This window comes from Rhinatrema bivittatum, chromosome 7 (genome assembly GCF_901001135.1).
Source record: "Rhinatrema bivittatum chromosome 7, aRhiBiv1.1, whole genome shotgun sequence".
Taxonomy (NCBI): domain Eukaryota; kingdom Metazoa; phylum Chordata; class Amphibia; order Gymnophiona; family Rhinatrematidae; genus Rhinatrema; species Rhinatrema bivittatum.
The window spans coordinates 829598-851717 of NC_042621.1; the positions used below are offsets into that span (position 1 = coordinate 829598).

General features: G+C 45.8%; 1 protein-coding gene across 2 annotated transcripts in view; it reads left to right on the forward strand.

The window, feature by feature from the left end:
- Positions 1–22120, forward strand: part of SLC7A5 (solute carrier family 7 member 5) — a 53179-nt gene that overhangs the window by 26270 nt on the left and 4789 nt on the right. For both annotated transcript variants that reach the window (XM_029608030.1, XM_029608031.1), the window contains 4 exons: positions 11263–11368; positions 11501–11545; positions 11923–12046; positions 13502–13605. In XM_029608030.1, the coding sequence (XP_029463890.1) occupies positions 11263–11368; positions 11501–11545; positions 11923–12046; positions 13502–13605 (379 nt within the window). The remainder of the gene's footprint in view (positions 1–11262; positions 11369–11500; positions 11546–11922; positions 12047–13501; positions 13606–22120) is intronic.

The following is a 22120-nucleotide window of genomic DNA, read 5'->3' on the forward strand; positions in this document are numbered from 1 at the left end:
ACATTGGTTCTGAGTCTTCCTCCCTGGAGTTTTAAATCATGATCCCTGGTTCTGCTGACTTTTTTCTGATGGAAAAGGTTTGTCGTTGACTTTGGATCATTAAAACCTTTCAAGTATCTGAAAGTCTGTATCATATCACCCCTGCTCCTCCTTTCCTCCAGGGTATACATGTTTAGGTTCTTCAATCTCTCCTCATAAGTCATTTGCTGAAGACCATCCACCTTTTTGGTTGCCCTTCTCTGGACCGCCTCATCCTGTCTCTGTCCCTTTGGAGATACGATTTCCAGAACTGAGGACCTCACCAAGGACCTGTACAAGGGGATAATCACTTCCCTTTTCTTACTTGATATTCCTCTCTATGCAGCCCAGCATTCTTCTGGCTTTAGCTATCGCCTTGTCACATTGTTTCGCCGACTTCAGATCGTTAGACACTATCACCCCAAGGTCTCTCTCCTGCTCTGTGCATATCAGCCCTTCACCGCCCCCCCCCCCCCCCAATCAAATACAGTTCTTTTGGATTTCCACACCCCATATGCATGACTCTGCACTTCTTGGCATTGAATCTCAGCTGCCATATCTTCAACCACTCTTCCAGCTTCCTTAAATCCCGTCTCATTCTCTCCACTCCTTCTGGCGTGTCCACTCTGTTGCAGATCTCAGTATCATCTGCAAAAAGACAAACCTTACCTTCTATCCTTTCCGCGATGTCGCTCACAAAGATACTGAACAGGACTGACCCCAACACCAAGCCTTGTGGCACTCCACTCACAACTGCTCTCTCTTCCGAGTAAGCTCTATTTACCATCACATATTGTCTTCTGTCCTTCATCCAGTTTGCTATCCAGGCCACCACCTTGGCACTCATTCCCAAGCTTCTCATTTTATTCACAAGCATCCTGTGTGGGACCATATCAAAAGCTTTGCTAAAATCCAAGTAGATGACATTGAGTGCTCTTCCTCGATCCAATTCCTTAGACTTTTTTGATTGGGTAACTATCAGATTCGTCTGACAGGACCTTCCCTTGGTGAAACCATGCTGCCTCTGGTCCAGCAATTCTGCTGCTTGTAGATAGTTCACTATTCTTTCCTTCAGCATCGATTCCAATACTTTTCCCACCACAAACGTGAGGCTAACCGGCCTGTACTTTCCAGCCTCCTCTCTGCTCCCACTTTTGTGTAGAGGGACCACCACTGCTCTTCTCCAATCACTTGGCACCGCTCCCATTTCCAGGGATCTATTGAACAGGTCACGCAGCGGAGCCGACAGCAGATCTCTGAGCTCCCTCAGTATCCTGGGATGAATCTCATCAAGCCCAATGGCTCTATCCACTTTCAGTTTTCTTAGCTCTTCCCATACATTCTCTTCTGTGAATGGAGTTTCATCCATTCCATTCCCTTCCAGTTTCTTGTTTACTAGCGACGGTCCTTCTTCGGGGTCTTTAGTGAACACCGAACTGAAGTATTCATTTAATATTTCTGCCATTTCTTCATCTGTTTCCACCCATTGATCCTTTTCACCTTTCAATTTCACTATACCACTTTGGACTTTTCTCTTTTCATTGATGTGTCTGAAAAATGTTTTGTCACCTCGCTTTACCTCTTTGGCAATCCTCTCTTCCACTTGACTTTTTGCTTTCTTGATTTCTTTCTTTGTCTCCCTCAGTTTTACCAGATATTCTACCTTGTGATCTTCCCTTTGGGATCCTTTATATTTCTTAAACGCTGTTCTTTTATCTTTTATTTTATCAGGGACCTCCTTTGTGAACCAGATAGGTTTCATTCTTTTCTTGCTTTTCTTAACTTTTCTAACAGATATATTAGTCGCTTCAGTAATTGCTCCTTTTAATTTGGCCCACTGTTGTTCCACATCTCTCGTTTTCTCCCAGCCTTGTAGTTCTTCCTCCAAGTACTTCCCCATTTCAACAAAGTCAGTGTTTTTGAAACTCAAAACTCGAGTCTTTGTGCGACTTCTCCGTCTTTTAAGTTGCTACATAGAACCTATTTAACTAGAGAGAGATGAAATTGTGGGATTCAGTAAATTGTTTAAAATATAAAATACATATTGGGTCATTATGTCATATGTTCCCTGACTGCCTTGAGCTACAGCAGATCTGGGGCCAAATACAGGATTATCTAGAGAGGTTAATGGGTAGAACAATTATATGGGAGGGGAAAATTATTTGTTTGCATTGGTTTGAACAATCTTTGAGTCTTCTAGCAGGAGGTTCATTCATTGCCTCCAAGGTTATCTTATCTCGCTGGAATACTGATGAATCACCTGTTTTTGCAGATTGGCAGGCTGAAACGCTACCTATGTCACGATGGAGAAATTAAAATGTAAAGACCTACAGGGACATAGGTCACTAGTACATCAGAGGAAGTATTTCCTTTTATGGGAAAGGTTGGAGAAAATAATGAATCCTTGACATATTGCTGACTTCGTCAAAGTGATTGTGGGATTGGTTGAATGGCTGTGGGCATAGATCTAAATGGGGGGAGGGAGGGGGGCTTGTAAACGCAGGGAATAAGTGTTTATATCTGTTTTGCCATTCCACATTAACTTTGTATCTTATTCTCTTTTTCAAATCTGGATTACACATTATCATTTCTTGCTGCTTGTGCTAATACGTTGGGTTTTTTGGGGGGGGGGTTTGTTTTTTTAAATATGTTTATCTCCTCGGCTAAACGGATTCACTGTGAAATTCTAAAAGACGTTTAGATAGCTATCTCTCTCTGCTATTGAAACTTTATAATTTGCTACTGACAGATCCAGTCTCGTCAAGATCTATGAATATGGCAGGTATCACAGTTTTACCAAAACCAGGTAGACTCTATATTAAGCATCTCCTTTAGGCTCATACCCCAATTGAATTTGGATCTGAAAATCTTAGTGTAAATTTTAGCAACAAAGCTGAGTTTTTGTATTACCGGATTTTATGAATGTTGATCAATCCAGTTTTATGACGGGCAGCAGATAATATTCGGAAACTTATCAATCTAAAATGGTTGGAAAGGAAGAAAAATACCTTCAGCGTTGCTGGCAGTCGATGCCAAAAAAGCTTTTGCTCTGGTCTCTTGGGGTTTTATGTTCAGAGCACTAAGTTTTTGAAATGGTTACACCCAATGCATATATTAAGGTGAATGGAAAGTACTTAATGACATTTGATTTAAGTAGGTGTATGAGGCAAGGATGTCCATTGTTTGCCTAATCCTTTCTGCCAAAGGCTCCAAAACTAGCACAATGTGGAATTCCCTGTATGTACCCAGATCAGTCCAGACTCCTGGGTTTTGCCTCCCTGCCAGCAGATGGAGACAGAGAAAGTTTCACTGACACTATACATAACCCAGTGTGCTACCTGCAGTCTAAAGAGAAAAAAAAATTAAGACAAAATTTCTGGATCTGAACAGGGGGTTGAGGTCTTGATGGGGCCATCCCCCTTGGCTTGAGGCGGACGAGCAGGGGGTTGATGACGCTTCTGATTGGTCTGGCGGTCTATGGGATGGACATCTAGTGGTCCAGATCCCTCATCCCCCCCCCCCCCCCCCAAGACAGTGGTGCAATCTGCTGGCAGTTCTGCACTGTAAGCCCAGTGGAGCAGGGAAGTATCCCTTTTTATATGGTTTATCCTGGGCTGGGTCACTAAAGTTTGGCAAAAGAAGACTGATAAAGCCAGTGGTCTGGCTCTTTTCTGATCTGCCATGCGGCCTGCACTCCCAGAACTGGAACCTCTGCACCAAAGGAAAGTATTGGTTTGTATGTTTCTGTTCTCAGAGAGTTAAAAAACAAAAAAGAGCTTGTTAGAGGAATCCTGTGCAGCATCGGGGTTCCAAGGGGGGTGGGGTGGGCGAAGCTCGGTGATGAGGTTTTGCAGCAGCTTCTCTGCCTACGGAGGAGACTCTGTGTTGGCTCTGTGGCACTGAAGAACTGTTTTCCTGCTTGCTGTTGAGGTACTGGTGGTGCCGTGGGTGCAGGGAGAAACAGTGTGCGGCAAAAAGCAGCATGGCATTTGGGGATATGTGTCTAGCATAGCCGCATCTATAGAACGAGCCTCGAGGGTGACCAGGGTCTAGCACGTGAGGCTTTCCCCATCAGCTCATAAATGGTGGCCATTTTTGATTCCCTAGCAGCGTTGGTGGGAGAGGCAGGGAAATCCCCTCCTCAACTATTTTCAGCAGTTCCCTGTCCCGCAGAGGTGCAGAGAGGCACTTGCACCGAGGAGGAGTCTCTTATTCTGGTAGAGGTCTTTTGCTGGTTTTAATTTGTTTATGCACAAAGCTTGTTTAGTGGAACAAGCAGCAGGGGATGCTGGATCTCTGTCCCAATCTCCAGGGATTCTTGGCTGGTCAAGAGGCTTGAAGTGTTGAGAAGCTCTTCATCCCTTTGATGATTTTCGGTGCCGGATGTTGAACGGATCTGGACTTAAATGCGCTGAAGATGCAAGCAGGCTTTGCTTAGCTGTGTGGTAGGCTGCGGCAGCAGTTCATTTCCCGCATCCATAGGTGAGTGCGCGCATTCTCATTACATGGCAGTTGCATGCGCAGGGACCTAGGCATGTAAGGCCGCAGACTAGATTTGAGTGCATTTTTGTACAGGTAATTGTGAGCGTATGACTACGGCCTATATGAGCGCATATTTGCGTATGTACTTATCTATGTATGACTCCAACCTAGTCTTCAGCGCATATTTGCGCACGTGCTGGAGGGGTGTGCGTGTATGCCAGGGTGGCATTAGTGTGCATGCAGGAGGCCTAGAGCCAGAGTTCAGGAGAGCTAGGCGCCAGGGACGAACAGGTCCAAGTGCCTTGCCATCTGATAGCAATTCAGTCCTCACTCTGTTTCAACACTGTTTAGATGCTCAAAGTGATTTGACTGCTACAGTTTTTGCCCATGTTGGGACATCCCCTCGGCCTGTAGTGTCTCTGGATGGGGAGTGGAGTGGGAGGCGAGGCAACGGTCAGTTCTCTTCCTCGCTTGTTCCCAAGGGCAGAAGCTTCCCTGATAGAGAGGTTGGAGACAGCAAGTTTGGGCCTATGGGCTCCTGTTTAGATCCATCCTCCTCCTCCTGGATGGAATGTTTACAGGGCCTGCAGACCTTTCTGCAGGGGCGCCTAGCAAAGGCGAAGCACCTACGATGTAGGGATCACGTGCTCGGGCCTCCCATTTGTCAATTATGGCAGGCAAATGCCGCAGGGAAGACTGTCTCTGGTAATGTTCAAGGGGATGTGGAACAAGAGAGATGAGGATTCCGATGTGGAATTGGCTTTCTCGCCTCTAGAAGAGGGAGAAATTGCATATGATTGAGAAACCATTTGTACTCTGCTCAGATTTTTTTTTTTTTTCTTTTCTTCACAGAGATGTCTTGCTGAGTTTGTTGGCTCAGACCCTGGACATGCTTAGTGTGGCCGGAAGTCAATTTTAAGTTAAGCGTCCTGTTTCTCTGCCCCCATATCCAATTCAAGTGATATTGAATTTAAAGAAGGTAAATGCGGTTCTCAAGGTTTCCCATTTCCGAATGGAAACTGAAGTCCAACTCTGAGGTCTGTCATGACAGCGGTACGCAAAGGAGAGTTCTTGGCATCTCTCGCCTTGACAGAGGAGTATCTGCACATAGTGCCAGAGGTTCATGTTTCTAAGAGTATTTTCATTTTCGAGCTCTTCTCTTCAGCTGGTGATGGCTCCATGTATCTTCACCAAAATGAAGATGGAGTGGGTTGCCACATTGCAAAAGGAGGGTGTGTCGATGCATCTGTATCTGGACGACTGGTTCATTCATATGAAATCAGAGGACCTATGTCAACAATCAGTACAAAAGGTCCCAATATACTTGAAGTCTCTAGGATGGGTGGTGAACCTAGTAATGAGCCATTTAGTCCTCTTTCAAACTTTGAAGTGTCTGGGAGCTCAGTTTGACATGCTGGCAGAGAGAGAGAGTGCTGCAACTGCAATGTCAGATTAGGCTTCTTCTAGAGCGTTTGGTACCCAGGCTCTGGAACTATTTACAGGTCCTAGGTTCTATGGCATCAACACTGGCATTAATGCATTGGGCGTTCATGCATATAGGACCTCTCTGCAGGGGGCTCTTCTCTCCTGCTGGAATTTGTTGTTGGAAGAGTTTCATCTTCCTCTTCCATTTTAGAGGGGGAAGCCAGAGACAGTCTTTCATGGTGACTTACTCGCACCAATCTTGTGTGGTGAGGAATTGGAGGTTCCGAATTGGGTAATAGAAACCACCGATGCAAGCCTCTCTGGATGAGGGTGGTGTGACAAGATTAGTCTGCGTGGGGCCAGTGGTCGAAACAGGAGGCCTCATGGTCTATCAATCGGTTAGAGACGAGTGATGCATTTCGCATTGCTTGCCTGTCTGCCAAGGTTATGTGGCCATCCAGGATGGAACCTATCAGACAATGCGACAATGGTGGCCTACATCAACCATCAAAGTGGAACCAAGAATCAGGCAATGGCTCAAGAAGCCCGGAAATTGATTCTGTGGGCCAAGCAGCACTTGGAGCGGCTGGCAGCATCTCACATCGTCTGAGTGAACAATGTTCAGGTGGATTTTCTCAGTTGGAGAAAGTTAGACCCTGGGGAATAGGAGCTGCCAGAGGCAGTGATGTCTCTTGTTCACAGAAGATGAGGGTATCTCGACCAAAGAACACCAAGGTGTCATGGTTTTACAGCTGCTGAACAAAACATGGTATGGAAGGAATTGGAGCTCCTGGTGCTGCCATGGACTCAAGGGATTCTTCTTTGTCTTCGCTCTGTGGCCTCTGGTGGACAAGGGATTACAGTGGATAGAGAAACAACCAGGCAACATGATCCTGGTAGCTCTAGAGTGGCCACATCGACCATGCTTCCTAGATCTGATCAACATGGCTTTAGATGGTCCCCTGAGGTTCAGACATCTGTTGACACTTTTCCACCAGGGCCCAATATTTTCGGGTCAGGCAGCTCTCTTCTGTCTCGCAGCTTCGCTTCTGATAGTAGATGACTGAGATGTAGGGGATATTATGAAGTGGTTATTTCCACCTTATTGCAGGCTAGGCAGCCTTCTACATCCTTGACATATGTGCGAAATTGAAGGATCTTTGAATCTTAAGTGACAAAGTGCAGTCTTGGTCTGTTCAGGCTATGGTGTTGCATATTTTGACTTTTCTACAGAAAGGTTTTGGTCAAGAGACTGGCCTTTAACTCTGAGTCTAGGTAACAACATTGGGTTGTCTCCAGGATAAAATGCAAGGGTATTCTTTGTCTGCACATCTGGCTGTTATATGGTTCCTTTGGGGCGTTAAGAACTTGCGTCCTCAGGGGAGGAACATTTGTCCATCTTGGAATCTGAATCTAGTCCTTAGAGGATTGTGTGAGGCTCGGTTTGAACCAAAGAGCTACAGTTAAGGACTTGACTCGTAAAGTGGTTTTCTTGGTGGCTATTTGTTCAGCCAGGAGAATTTTGGAACTCCAGGTGCTGTCTTGTTGAGATCCCTTCCTACAGATGTCTGATTCGGAGGTATCTTTATGCAAGGTGCCTTCTCTTCTGCCTGAGATAGTCTTGACTTTCAATCTTAGTTAGACTGTGTAGCTTCCAGCGTTTCCGGATTTGGATTCCTCTATGCCTCATGCCGGGGAAGCTTTGCCTCTTAGATGGGAGGCATGCATTATTGAGGTATCTAAAAGTCACTTATGATTTCCATAGATCAGATCACCTCTTTGTACAGTGGAACGGTCCAAAGAAGGCTACAGTTGTGCAGTGGCTGAAGGAAGTGATCGAGTTGATTTCAATTTCTAAAGGGCATCTGCTGCTGGGGGGTTTAGAGGTGCACTCTGTGTTCTCAGGCGACTTCCTGGACTGAGTCACAATAGGTGTCTCCACATGAAATTTGTTGGGCAGCTACTAGGAAGTTGTTGCACACATTTTTGCTAGGCATTATCGCTTCCATGTGCTTTGAAAGTTTTCTACGAACAGAATTCTCCAGGGCCCCACCTGAGTTCAGGGTTGCTTAGGTACATCCCAGGAGTCTGGACTGATCTGGGTACGTACAGGGAAATGAAAATTGGTTCTTACCTGCTAATTTTCATTCCTGTAGTACCACAGATCAGTCCAGAGACACCCCCCCCCCCATTTACTGGGGGGGGGGAGAATCTGCCTCTTGTACTGTTGCTTTGTATATATTGTGGAGTTGTTGAATGTTTTTAATGTTGATCGCTTATGTTAAATTTGGGAAACTTTACTTTCTTCCAGATCATTGGAGGGGAGGGAGTTTGCTTAGACGTTTGCTTGGAAATTTATGGTTGTTGCTGTCATCTATGCTTGGGTAACTGCATAGATGACAGCAGGCAGGCATACTGGGTTATGTACAGTGTCAGGGTTATGTACAGGGACTGCAGGAGGCACACTGGGTTATGTACAGTGTCAGTGAAACTTTCTCCTGCTGGCAGGGAGGGAAAACCCAGGAGTCTGGAATGATCTGACACTAGAGGAACAAAAATTAGCAGGTAAGAACCAATTTTCCTATATCCATGAAATACAGGTGGCACAGTCTATTTGCAGGCGATATTATATTTACCCTGCCTTCTCATACTTGTGTTGGTTAAAGAGATGGAGGCATTCTGAAGGGTTTTGGGATTTAAGGTGGAATCACTTTTTTCAGACACGGTCTATAGAAATACCAAATAAGTTCTTGAAACTTCTGCAAAAATGGGCTTTCAGCTACATATGGAAGAAAAGACCACTCCAAATTGCAAGGATGGTCTTATTTTTAAAGAGAATGGGGGTTTTGTGGTTCCTAAATTATGGTAATATATCGCTGCCCAGATACGAGAGGTTTATCATTGGCTGCCACAATGGAACTTCTTGGAGCAAGATTGTTTACATAGTCTCTGTACTCCCAGGCCTTGGGGTCCACATGTACTGGGTTCAACATGTAGTTTGAAGAATCTCTTCACAACACTGACTTTAAGACTGGGAGAGATATAGAATCTTGCCCCTGGAAATATACGTAAGTGCTCATAAGGTGGAAGAATCTGTTATTTTACAAATGGGGGAATTTGGGTTGTGGTGTTGTGAACAACTATTTTTGAACAACAAAATGATGGGGTTTGAAGAGAAATAAAGCTTAAATACGGGGTATTACAATCTGAAAGATTTAGGTATCTGCAGATTAAACATTTGTCTTACTTGAGATCATGTTAAATGCTAAGAGGCCTGAAAATTTCTCTTCTTTTGAAACTGTTTTAAAGGAATAGCGGCAAAGGGTTTTCTGTCAAAAAATATATGTTCTGTTATTCCCAAATCAGAGAGAGAAAGTTAAGTGCACTAAGCCTTGGGTACAGGATTTCAGGGGAAACCCTTATTGATTCGATATGGAAGCAGTGCTACCTACATGTTTCTAAGAGTTCACTATCATCTAATATTGTCAAAGCTAACTATAAAATACTGTAGAGGTGGTATCTTACACCACACAGGCTACATAAGATATACCATGTTTACTCCAATAAATGCTGGAGGCAGTGCGCTGATGTTAAAATGTTTTACCGTATTTGGTGGAACTGTGCAAGTATAGTGAGTGGAGTATTGGAAGATTCGGAACATTTTCCATCACAGTTCCTTGGCTTCCTAAGGTCTTTCTACTTTCCATGTATCCAACTAAGTGGTCACCAAATTTAGAGGCTGCTAGCCCATCATTTAAAGGCAGTGAGATGTGAAATTGTGGTGTTTTGGAAGATGTCCTACCCCACCTACTAGAGTCATTTCTTCACTGAATTTGGACAGTGCATTATATGAGCTATTTAACAGTGATCCAGAGAGATATGGTGTTCCATGTGGAAGTTTGGGAACCTTTTCTGATTATGGAAGAGACAATCCAGTTGATCTTCTCTGTATAGTAATATGGATGGGTTGCGGGGGTGGGGGCAGTAGGGAAGGCAAGAGGAAGTATATAAAAGATATTTTATTTGAGCCAAGATTGTGATTTTCATTGGCTGTGAGGTGTGTATGTATATAGATTGTATTACTGGAATTTTTTCTAATGTTTGATATCCTTGTCCATTTGATTAATGGTTCATAAAGATTAAATAACCTGCTTGTGATGAGTTGATGGTTTCTATGCAATGACCAAATGCTTGATGGGCACACTCTGTTCCAGACTCCTTGTCTGTTCGGTTATGTGGTGATTATATAGTAATAGTTAGCACTATGCAGTGCCTTGCACTATGACTATGCCTAGCAGTGGTAGTACATTTTGTGGGATAAATGTGATACCAACAGATCTAGCTAGATCAGAACAGGGTTAAAATGGGTGAAACCAGTGCAGCTGCACCATCCCCTACCTCTGCCCTGTGACTTTTAGTAAACATTAAGGCATGGAATGCAAGAGCCAAAGAGGAACAAGTAACAGAGCTGACCCTCATGTGATGGGATGTGTGCTAGATTAGTTGGTGTCCTCGCCCTGAGGAGCAGCATCGCTTGGCTTTGGTCAGATGTTTGCCTGGGATCCTTGTTCTCTCTCAGATATTCTATTCCACATTCTCATATCCTGCTTCAGGCAGTGTGGGAAAACATTAGAAAAATGAAAGCCAGAATAGTCCCAGGTCATCTCTGCACTGGGGGCTCTTCTCACATGCAATTGCTAAAGAATGTTAAATAATGCTGGTAAAGAGGACTATGAGAATGTCCCCATTCATTCAGGATTCCCACCACCAACACAATGCCAGAGGGAAGAATTATTCCATAATGGCTGGAGTTGTACACAGCCCAAGCTGGGATCCAGTCACATTATCTCTATGCCACTCTAGTTGGGCAATAGTAATAGACACACTATTGTTTCTTCTCCTGCGATGCAGTGTCCGGGCACAGAGCAATCAGCTGGCCGTGACCTCCACGTCTTAGAGGTGGCTGCGCAGAATTCTGGTGGTCTGTGACTGGAAAGGGCCCAGGAGTCCACTTAGAGTGGAAGACACTTTTCCCATTTGTTCATGTGACATCTCGGCAGTCTGCTGTGTCACTGTAAGGGTTTAATATTTTTGGCAAAGGTGCATCGCCCAGTTTATTGTCTTTGATAACCCTCTGGACAAAAGCTGGTTTAGTTACCCATGTTGGCCTTAACACCTTAAACCTCTGGTTTTTTTGCTGGGCACATGAGAACTACCATTATTAAGGGGACAGCAGATGACATGAAAGACCTCTCATGACACCACATGGCACAGGAGAGCTGTGCTGTGTATCTGCCCGTCCTCTGCCACTGACTTTGTGACTTTGCCTATTCCCAGGTGACGTCTCCAGCCTGAGCCCGGAGCATTCTTTCGAGGGCACTAGCACAGATGTAGGGAAGTGGGTCTTGGCACTGTACAGCGGTCTCTTTGCCTATGGAGGCTGGTGAGTCGCTCTTGACCTTTTTGACCTTGGATGAACCTCTTTCTAGCCCTCCTTTCTACCCACCCTGAATATGCAGCATGCACAGCAGCAGTGCAGGGAGGAGGAGGTACTAACTGTCCTTTTCTTCTCTAGGAACTACCTGAATTTTGTTACAGAAGAAATGATCGAGCCATACAAGTAAGTGAGACCATTAGCGGTGCGGAGGTTTCTGTGACAGTCTAGGGCTGTAGGGGAGAAGATGGGTGCAGTGGAAGCAAAGGTTTTGTCCCATTTTCTTTTTAAATTTGTTTTCTTTCTGTAGTTTTCTGTGTCTTAAGTTTTCTAGTGTCTGCATGTGTTCAGCCTCCCTCACCCTGAGCTTGAGGCTCAGTTCTGGAAAGGATGGAGCCCTAGAGAACTGACCCAGTCCTCTGTGGGTGGTCCTGGTTCTCAGCACGGGCTGGCATGGAAGTGCATGCCGGATGTGGATACTGTGGGTGCTTGGTTTCAGGCTCAGCTCAGGAGGGACCCTGCAGAAGGGGCTTCCGATTTCATCACCTTGCTGTGTTTCACAGGAACCTGCCCCGCGCCATCATCATCTCCTTGCCTATCGTAACCCTGGTGTATGTGCTGACCAACCTGGCCTACTTCACCACCCTCTCAGTAGAAGAGATGCTGAACTCTGAAGCCGTTGCTGTGGTAAGATCATGTGTGCTTCAGTTATGCACACTGCACTCCAGAAGCCCCTGGGCTCTCTTTGTACACTGCTCATGCATATTTAGTTCCTGGCCCATCCTTTCTCACCTGCACTCGGAAAGATTCTCTGTCTGGCCTCCAGCTCAGTTTCCCTACGTGGACTTGCTTGTCTGATAGGTTGGGGATTTTTTTTTTTTTTGTAATCCTATATAATTAAAAATTATTCGATTGTTGTTTATTCTGTAGATGAAGGTTTAGAAGTAAAAGCTGTGTGCAGTTCTGGTCGCTGCATCTCAGAAAGGATGTAGTTGCGATGGAGAAGGTACAGACAAGGGATACCAAGGTGATGGGGGGAGTGGAGCATCTCCCCTATGAGGAAAGATTAGAGAGGTTGGGACTTTTCAGCTTGGAGAAGAGACGACTGAGGGGGGGGATATGATAGAGGTGTTTAAAATCATGAGAGGTCTAGAACGGGTAGATGTGAATCTGTTATTTACTCTTTCGGATAATAGAAAGACTAGGGGGCACTCCATGAAGTTAGCATGGGGCACATTTAAAACTAATCGGAGAAAGTTCTTTTTCACTCAATGCACAATTAAACTCTGGAATTTGTTGCCAGAGGATGTGGTTAGTGCAGTTAGTGTAGCTGTGTTTAAAAAAGGATTGGATAAGTTCTTGGAGGAGAAGTCCATTACCTGCTATTAAGTTCACTTAGAGAATAGCCACTGCCATTAGCAATGGTTACATGGAATAGACTTAGTTTTTGGGAACTTGCCAGGTTCTTATGGCCTGAATTGGCCACTGTTGGAAACAGGATGCTGGGCTTGATGGACCCTTGGTCTGACCCAGTATGGCAATGTTCTTATGTTCACAGACTTTAGGGGGGGTGTTTGATTTCAAGCTAAAGATAGGATTTGTGCAGGAGTTCAGATGTGTAGAAGCTGAGGGAGGGGTTGCCGCTTTAGCAGTAGATAAGGATTTCCTTAAGTAGTCTGTTGAAAGATTTCTCTTTCATGCTTAAAGATTAGCAAGAGTGCTGACTGGATTTAGTGCAGCACGTGCCAGGTAAGCAAAGCAGCTCTGCCAGCAAAATCATTTTGTGGAGAATGGAGTTGGCAGTTAAAAATTAATCTTGATTTAGTTTGTTTTTGTTGACCTAATTTTTCAGGCAGTTTTAGTGTTTTTAAGCACTTGAAATACTAATTAGCATCTTCCACCATTGTGAACCGGAGTAAACCCAGGGGGCGATGCTGGTCCGATGATCGCACACTCCCACCACCCCATCCCACTGATACACGTTAACAGCTGATGAATGGACTCTGGGGTATTGTGGCTATGATACAGTGCACAGATAGTTGCCTGGTCCATTCCTGCTGCATGACACTGGCTTCCCAGTCTGATGCCTATACTGGAACTGGAATGTTAGTGAGGTGGTGTTTGCTTTGTGCTCCCTTTTAGGAATTCGGAAACTATCACTTGGGTGTTATGGCCTGGATCATTCCTGTCTTTGTGGGCTTATCCTGCTTCGGGTCGGTCAATGGTTCCCTCTTTACCTCCTCCAGGTAGGTACTACTGCTCCGAATGACAGGGCTCCCAAACCACTGTCCTTTAGCAGAGATGCAGGTATGTTCAACCTTGTGGCAGGAAGGGCTGGAACCAGACTGAGGAGCAGGTCTGCTGGTGAGGAGGTTGTATTTGTTCTTATGAGCGCAGGAAAGATGTTTGGCCTTCCAGTTCAATTGGAACTGGTCTCCTCTGGGTTACAGTGCCATGATCCTTCATTTACAGTTTTCCTCTGATCTTATAACCATTACCAGGTCACTGCAGTGACAGTATTCGGCCGAAGGCTCTGCAGTAGGGCTCATCTGGAACCCTGCAGTCGTGAGCCCTAAATCCAGCTACTAAGTGTCGCTTTTACATGATCATGACTTCCCCCACTACCACCTCCCTCCCCCCAAGTACTGTGAACACTGCCTCTACAGCAAACCCAGCTCCCTCTGCCTGGCAACTTCATGTTCCCAGGCTTGTAAGTTGTCTTCACTACAAGTCCCAGCATGCTTTGGGATCAGGAGACCAGTGCATTAATGCATCACATTCCCCCAACTGTGCCTACACCCTGCCCCTTTAAAAAAAAAAAAAAAAAAATGACCTAAAAGTATATAAACATTCCAGGGCATATTAGTTGTTTTCTGGGTTGCCTGCTTGGTTTTATGAACCAATGAGATTGCAGGATTATACAAAGTTTGGAAATATAGCATTTCCTTCCTTTTAATATTCTGCCATCTTGCGGTGATGGTTATAATGGTGAAGCAGCAGAGAGAGACCAAATTGACCCATACACTCTGCCCAGTTGAGGTGGTTCTGCTTTGGGTAGGTGAATGTTGACATTACTATATGCCCATGCTTTGGGGATTGCTTTAATAGAGGGGTCAGTGTACACAGCACTGTACAGGAGAGATTGTATGATTACTAAGTCCTGCCCCCCAGTCTAGGTGTATGTAAGGGGAAGCTGTGACTTGTTTAAGGTCCCACAGAATGATGGTGGGGGGATAGGAAGGTTTGAATGTGCTCTAGTAGAACCTCCCTCTCCCGGGGCGACTCTGCCCTGCCCCTGGGATATAAGGGAGGAGATTATGCTGTAAACTTATAGGGAATTTACCATCATCCGACTCCCCCCCCCCTCCTATTGTGAGCTGTCTCAGCGTAGCTGTTTTCCAACTCAAAGCTATCAAGCAAGAATGTCCCTGCCCAGTGGGGCTCTTCACCTTGCCCCTGTTGTCATCTGGGTGCCGGGATTTTCACAATCTAGAATTGGCTACAGAGGGGTGGATTAGTAGGTTTATGTATTAAAAAAAAAAAAAAAATTTAGTTTTTCAAAAGGTATCCATATGCCTTTTTTTTAAAGTGCTTCTACTGATGTCTAAAACACTAAATTTTTATTGCTTATACTGCCCTCCAGGGAGCCTTACATTCAGTATGTCCCCTTTAATCAAATGCTTAATGATATGATCCTTGAACAATTGTGTTAGGCGACTTCAATTTGCATATACATGTTTTCCCCAGATTACTTCCCTGTGAAACCACTTTGGATTCCAGCTTTGGGATGGGAACAAAATATTCAGGAGCCGCCCCATGAAGCAGGCCACACGTTGGACCTGCTCTTCCTGAATAAAAGTATATTTAATATATCACAAAGAGGTATAAAGGTACTTTCCATAGTCTGATTGCAGTAGAAATAGTAACCCAGAACATTAGAGTCTCACCTCCTAAAATAGTTGCCCCTAGACTTAAAAGGATTGATCAGATATTCTTAAAGCGTCCTGCCTAGACATTTAGACAAGCTAAATTATAACTCCATTACTGAAGCAGTAAGTGGTTGGGAGAATGTTACTAGAACGATAGCCAACAAGCTTGCTCTCTCTGAAAAATCAAGGTATAGGAAAAGTGAACCATGATATTTGTTGGAGTTCAGAAATAATAAAAAGAAATTGACAGCTGCAGAGGGCATGGCGTTTAAAGCTGAAGCGGATTTGATAGTCTATAGGAGTTGCTGGAACAGTTAGTAGATAACTAGTTGATGCTAAAAAGAAATGTATATCTGGAAAGATATATGCTACTGGATTTCATGCGAGGTTTTTATTCTCTACTGTGAAAGACTTATTCTAAAGAAGGATAACGCAAGGAGCTTATATCACAATTGTAAGTCAATTGCATGGGTGGTTTTTTTGTTTTGTTTTTTTTTTTAAACCAAAAAGTGGAAAATTTTATGCAGTACATTTACAGACTTAGTACCTGGGTTGGTCGTTCCCTCGATAAGGTCTCTCATTGGGAATCGTTTCACACAATTTCTGTAGTAGAGATTCTTTAATGCTTAAAGGGGGTCTTTAAGGCTTAAGAATTCTATAACTGATACAGGGGCTGATGCATGCAAAACAGTGCGCTCAGCAGTTCCACCTGGAGGGCCTCGGCCTCAGATAAAGACTTGTCGCCTTGCAGCTGCTGAACCCAGCAAAGACCAGCTTGCAGCATGAAACTGCCACACATGGTGGCCCCAGTGCCGAGCTCGGAAACCTCAAAGATCTTATTGAGGTGCACCTCCAGTTTTCTATCCTGAAGATCCTTTAAAGCCACTGCTCTGGTGACCGGAATGGTGGTCTTCTTGGTGACCGCAGATACTGAGGCATCCACCTCGGGAACCTTGAGCAGGTCAAGCACCTCCTCGGGCAACGGATACAATCTGTCCATCGCCCTGCTGGCCTTCAAACCAGTGTCCGGAGTATCCCACTCCCGGAACAGAAGAGCACTGACCGAACTGTGGAACAGGTAGGGACCCTGGAGGCCAACCATGACCAGGTCCACCACCCCCAGATTGGAATCCTGTGGCGGGACTTCAGTGCCCACCTCCTCCAACACCGCTGGAGTAAGTGGGCTCAGCTCCTTAACGAATAAACGGACCACCTTAGGGTCATCACCCTCGAGGGATGTACCCTACAAGAGGGAGAGATCCAGATCCACCAGTCTGACCCCAGGACCGGAAATCTGTTCCCTGGGCCCCTTCAGTATCGGAGGCGGTCGAGGAAGAATCCGTGGCAACCGCGGGCGCTGCAGCCCTCAGGAGCCACCGGATCCTAAAGGCCCCCACAGCTGCAGAGGTCCTCGACTTTTTGGCGGGCCACCCCGGGGCCTCCTTGGATGCACCCAGACGCGCAGCCTTCCTGGCCTTAAAGGCCTTATGGAGCAGGAGCACAAACTCAGAAGAAAATGAAGACGAATCCAAAGGATCCCTAGGTTTCTCATCGCTGCCAGGAGGGCCCCCAGCCCACTGACTACATTCCCTGGAGGCATGGGGCTCCGGAGACAACGGGGGAAGGAGATCCGAACTCCCCTCCACGGCCTGGGCTGCCGACCAAAATGAAGAAAATATGGCCGCCATTCCCAGGCTTAGCGGGAACGGGTCCTCCATGGCCAGCAGCGCTGAAGAACACTTCCCCAAGACACAGGAGACGCTGCCCGTGTCGCATGCGGAGCTCCCCGATGGCCCCCTCCCCCGGGGAGGCATCGGAACAAAGGCTGGTGCAGGAAAGACACAACCGCACGTCCCTGCAGGAAGAACAGGCCGCCCCATGTGACATCCACATGCGAGACCAGGACCCCCTCCCGGTCGAGCGCTGCACAGGAGAGAGGCTGAATGAGGGAAGGGGAGAGAAGAAAATAAAAGCTCCGATGTTGGCTGCCGGACGACTGGACCGAAGAAAGGCGAAAACGCAATGCTCCCAAAGGAAAGAACAAACCTCTCACTGTAGATGCTGTATTTTTTTTTGTGGTTTTTTTTAAACGTTAACAAACAAAGGGGCTGATGCATTACAGTGCACTCAGCCGAGCACACTGTTATCCCGCAGTCAGAAGCGGGTAGAATAGGCGCTAATCAATCTCCTAATGCAATAAGGGGATTAGCACACATTCAGTGCGCTTCCAACGCAGAGTGAATCTAACAGTGCTCTAAATGCATGTGAATGAGGCTTTTAGGCATTCACTCCCGATGCAAAAAAAATGTGAGTCTCGGACGCACATTTAACTGTCATCTATTTAACGCCTGCCTTGAGTGCACCTAAACCAAGTACAGAAAAGCAGAAAAAATTACTTTTCTGTACTGCCTCCTACTTAATATCGTTGTGATATTAAGTAGGATAAAAAGTTTAAAAAAAAAATACAATCGGGTTCAAGAAACGGAAGCTCGAATGTCGAGCATTTGCTTCCTGAACCCTCTGCGTCGGTTTTCCTTACCAGCGGACGGCTAAGTCACAAAAACCGATCGGGTTCGCGTTAGCAAGATTGCACTAGGGTCGCGCAAGCGACCCTAGCGCCTCCTTGCTAACGTGACCCCCTAATTTAAATATTGCATGGCGCCCGTTATGAAAGCGGGCGCTGACTGTTCAGCACCTGCTTTCTATGCAAATTTATTGCATTGGCTGTAAAAGGATAAAGGGGCACTTTCCTTAAAAGCACAGCAGCAGGTTCCCTGAAGAGGCGACAAGCTGTGAAGATCCCACAGGGCGAGTGATCCGGGACCCCGAGGTATCAGCCCTGTCCGGCCTGGGATCCAAGCAACAGAGGGTCCCTGACCCTCTGCTCTCAAGCCTCACATACCAGAAGGGACGAACCCACCAGGGTCTTAACAACCTTTTGGGAGGCACGGACAGAAGCCTATGTGCCCTTTCTGAATTTTTTTTTTTTTTTTTTAAATCAGACTGCAGGCTTTGCACCTCCACCATCTGCTGGAGTCAGCGAAATACCGAGGGACTGCAGGAGGCACCTCATCCTAAGTGTCGGTGTCAGTAAAACATTCTCTGACTCCATCTACTGGAGGGGAGGCAAAGCCCAGGAGTCTGGACTGATCTGGGCACATACAGGGAATGTAGTGATGTTAAGTCAGAGGAACCAAAAGGTTAGGAAAAGGGACAATCGTAAAATTGAGCGTCAGTTTTCCTAACCCGCTGACAGCCACCTCTCCTGGGGCGCCCCTGCCAAGGAGATGCTGGGGCCACACATTTGTCCCTAGCGCCTCCTTGGTAGCGCAACCCCTCATTTAAATATTGAATCGTGCACCCAGCAGAGGTGCCTGGGCACGCGTTAGGAAAGCGGGCGCTCAACACTGAGCGCCTGTTTTCTGTGCTCATTTATTGCATTGGCCCAACAGTGTTAATATCAGCATGAAGCTAATAAAGATGTTACTTTGACATTTGGAAATCTCGTGATTGCACTGGATCATCAGAAAAGTATTACTTTTGGATTTAAATTATTTCCTCATTTCTTTGTTTTCATTTGTAGTAGATATTCAACATTCTTTAAATAAATACTATCACCTATACCTTTTCACCTCCCATTAGTCTCTATATATATTTCTTGTATAAAAAATCATCCCCTTCCCTCAATTTTCTCCTTCTTCCATATATATATTTAGTAGTTATAAGATGGCACTTGATTTCGATTTTGATTTGTTTTGATGGGCCACTATGGATCCACTATGGGAGTCCCGCAGGGTTCTTCTCTATCCCCAACATTATTCAATATTTATCTTCTCCCTCTATGCCATCTCCTCTCCAAATTTAACCTCATTCACTATGTTTATGCAGATGACGTCCAAATCCTTATCCCGATTAAAGATTCATTGCAAAACACCTTACAACTCTGGAATTCCTGTCTTCTATCTATCAATAACCTCCTAACAAATTTAAATTTGATTCTCAATTCCAACAAATCAGAGTTCCTGCTCATCACCCCAAATGGTAACTACTCCGCTCCCTACGCACACAACTTATCTCCTCCAGCCTTTTCCACTCAGGTCAGAAACCTTGGGATCACCATGGATAATCTACTAAACTACAAAAGCTTCATTAACAACACCATAAAAGACTGCTTCTTTAAACTTCAAGTATTAAAGAGGCTAAGACCACTCTTATACTTCCAAGACTTCAGATATGTATTACAAGCAATCATTTTCTCGAAGATAGACTATTGTAATTCTTTGCTGCTTGGTTTACCCGCAAACACTCTGAAACCTCTGCAAATGTTACAAAATGCCACTGCGAGGATCCTGACTAAATCTAATAAAAGGGACCACATTACTCCCATTTTAAAGAACCTTCACTGGCTCCCTATCAAACACAGAATCCTCTATAAATCCCTATCAATAATCCACAAAGCCATCTATAACTCCACTCCAATGGACCTCACCATCCCTTTACAGCGTCACTCCACCTCTCGTCCGACTAGACAAGCTCAGAAAGGCACGCTAAGAGCCCATCCTCTCAAGACTTCACTTAGCAAAAGAGCTATTTCCACTGCTGGTCCTAATCTTTGGAACTCACTCCCACCAGACCTTAGAATTGAACAATCGACTCCCACCTTTAAAAAAAGACTAAAGACCTGGTTGTTCAACCAAGAATTCTCTTAAACTTAAACTCAATATCTAAGCTTTGATCTCCAGGACGGTCCACCACTTTGTATATAATTACTCTCCTTCCCCTTATTAAGTTATTATTATTTATTTTTTCCAAGTTCTATTTACCTTGTTCATTGTAAGACATTATTCTTTATACTGTCAATCTATTGTTGTAATGTAAACCGAAGTGATTAGTAACTTTGTTACCAGAACTTCGGTATATAAAACTGTTAAATAAATAATAAATAAATAAATTTGGTCTTCTTCTGCCATCATTTCTATGTTTCTATGTTACCTTCACATTCCAGTTCATCAAGATCACCAGTGTTTTCTACGCTTTGCGATACTGGGTCACCATTACCAGTTTCGAGCGCTACCTTTTGGCCTGGCAACTGCCCCCTGAACATTCTCCAAAATTATGGTGGTCGTGGTGGCAACACTGAGGAAGGAAGGGATCTTGGCCTTACCTGGACGACTGGCTGATCAGGGCAAAGTCTTCGGAAGAGAGCCAACAGGTGACCAGCAGAGTCAAGAGCCTACTGCAAGAACTGGGTTGGATCAAGAACATGGACAAGAGCAGTCTGCAGCCCTCTCAATCCCTAGAGTACCTGGGGGCCTGTTTCGACACCAGACAGTCTTCCTCCTTTCCCCGAGGAGAAGAAACCGATGGAAGAATTACGATGATTGACCAATGCATGCCCCAAGGTGTGGGACTATCTTCAAGTCCTCAGCCTCATGGCATCAACCCTGGAGGTCGTCCTGTGGGCAAGGGCCCACATGCGACCACTCCAATGCTCCTTACTTTCACGATGGAACCCATTGTCCCAGGACTACTTAATTTGCCTCCAACTACCAGCAGAGGTACGTTCTCTGCTTCAGTGGTGGCTACAGGAAGACCACCTAAGCAGAGGAGTAAGCCTATCCCCACCGAACTGGATCTTGCTCACTATGGATGCGAGCCTGCGAGGATGGGAAGCCCACTATGAAGAGCTGTCTGCCCAGGGTCAGTGGAACAAGGAAGAGGCGGAATGGAACATAAACCACCTGGAAGCTTGAGCAGTCAGACTAGCGTGCCTGCCATTCGAGTGATGTCTGACAACGCTACAACGGTGGCTTACATCAACCACCAGGGAGGAGCCAGCAGGTGTCTCTGGAGATAGACCCTCTCATGGCATGGGCGGAGATAAACCTACAAGAGATATCTGCCTCCCACATCACCGGAAAAGACAACATCTCAGCAGATTTCCTCAGCAGAGAGAGCCTGGACCTGGGGGAATGAACGCTGTTGACCACAGCCTTCCAACTGATAGTAAATCGCTGGGGCCTCCCAGCCATGGATCTACTGGCCACATATCTCAGTGCCCAAGTCCCCAGGTTCTTCAGCCGCAGACGAGAGCCACACTCCCAAGGGAAAGATGCTTTCGTCCAGATTTGGCCAGAGGAAGACTTACTGTATGCCTTCCCCTCCCCCCCCCTCCTCCCATGGCCGCCCATGGTACGCAGACATGCAAAGACTCCTTGCGGGGAGCCCTCTGTGTCTACCTCCACACAGGGATCTTCTCTGGCAGGGCCCAATTTTTCTCCGAGATCCGTCTCAATTCTTTTACAGTCTGGCCCTTGAGAGGACTCGCCTGAAGAAGCGCAGTTACTCAAAGGCCGTGATTGACACCCTACTCCGCGTGCAAGTTCTCCACATCCCTGTCATACATACGAGTCTGGAGAATATTCGAAGCCTGGTGCGAGGACCGCGGGATACTCCCGCGGACGGCCAAGATCACCATGGTTCTGGACTTCCTACAGGATGGTATGAAGAAAGGGTGGTCATTCAACTCCCTCAAGGTCCAAGTAGCTGTACTCTTCTGCTTTTGAGCCGAAGTGGACAGTATCAGACTATCAACTCATCCGGATTTGTCCCGCTTCCTGAAAGGGGTTAAACAACTCTGACCACCCTAAAGTGACCGGTGCTCCTATGGAATCTCAATCTAGTATTAGACTTCCTAGCAGGGGCTTCCTTCAAACCAACGTGCGGTCTGTCACTACGCCTCTTAACATTGAAGATGGTATTCCTGGTGGCAATATGTTCGCTCGTCACATCTAGGAACTATCCTGTCGGGAACCATTCCTTTAGGTTCACT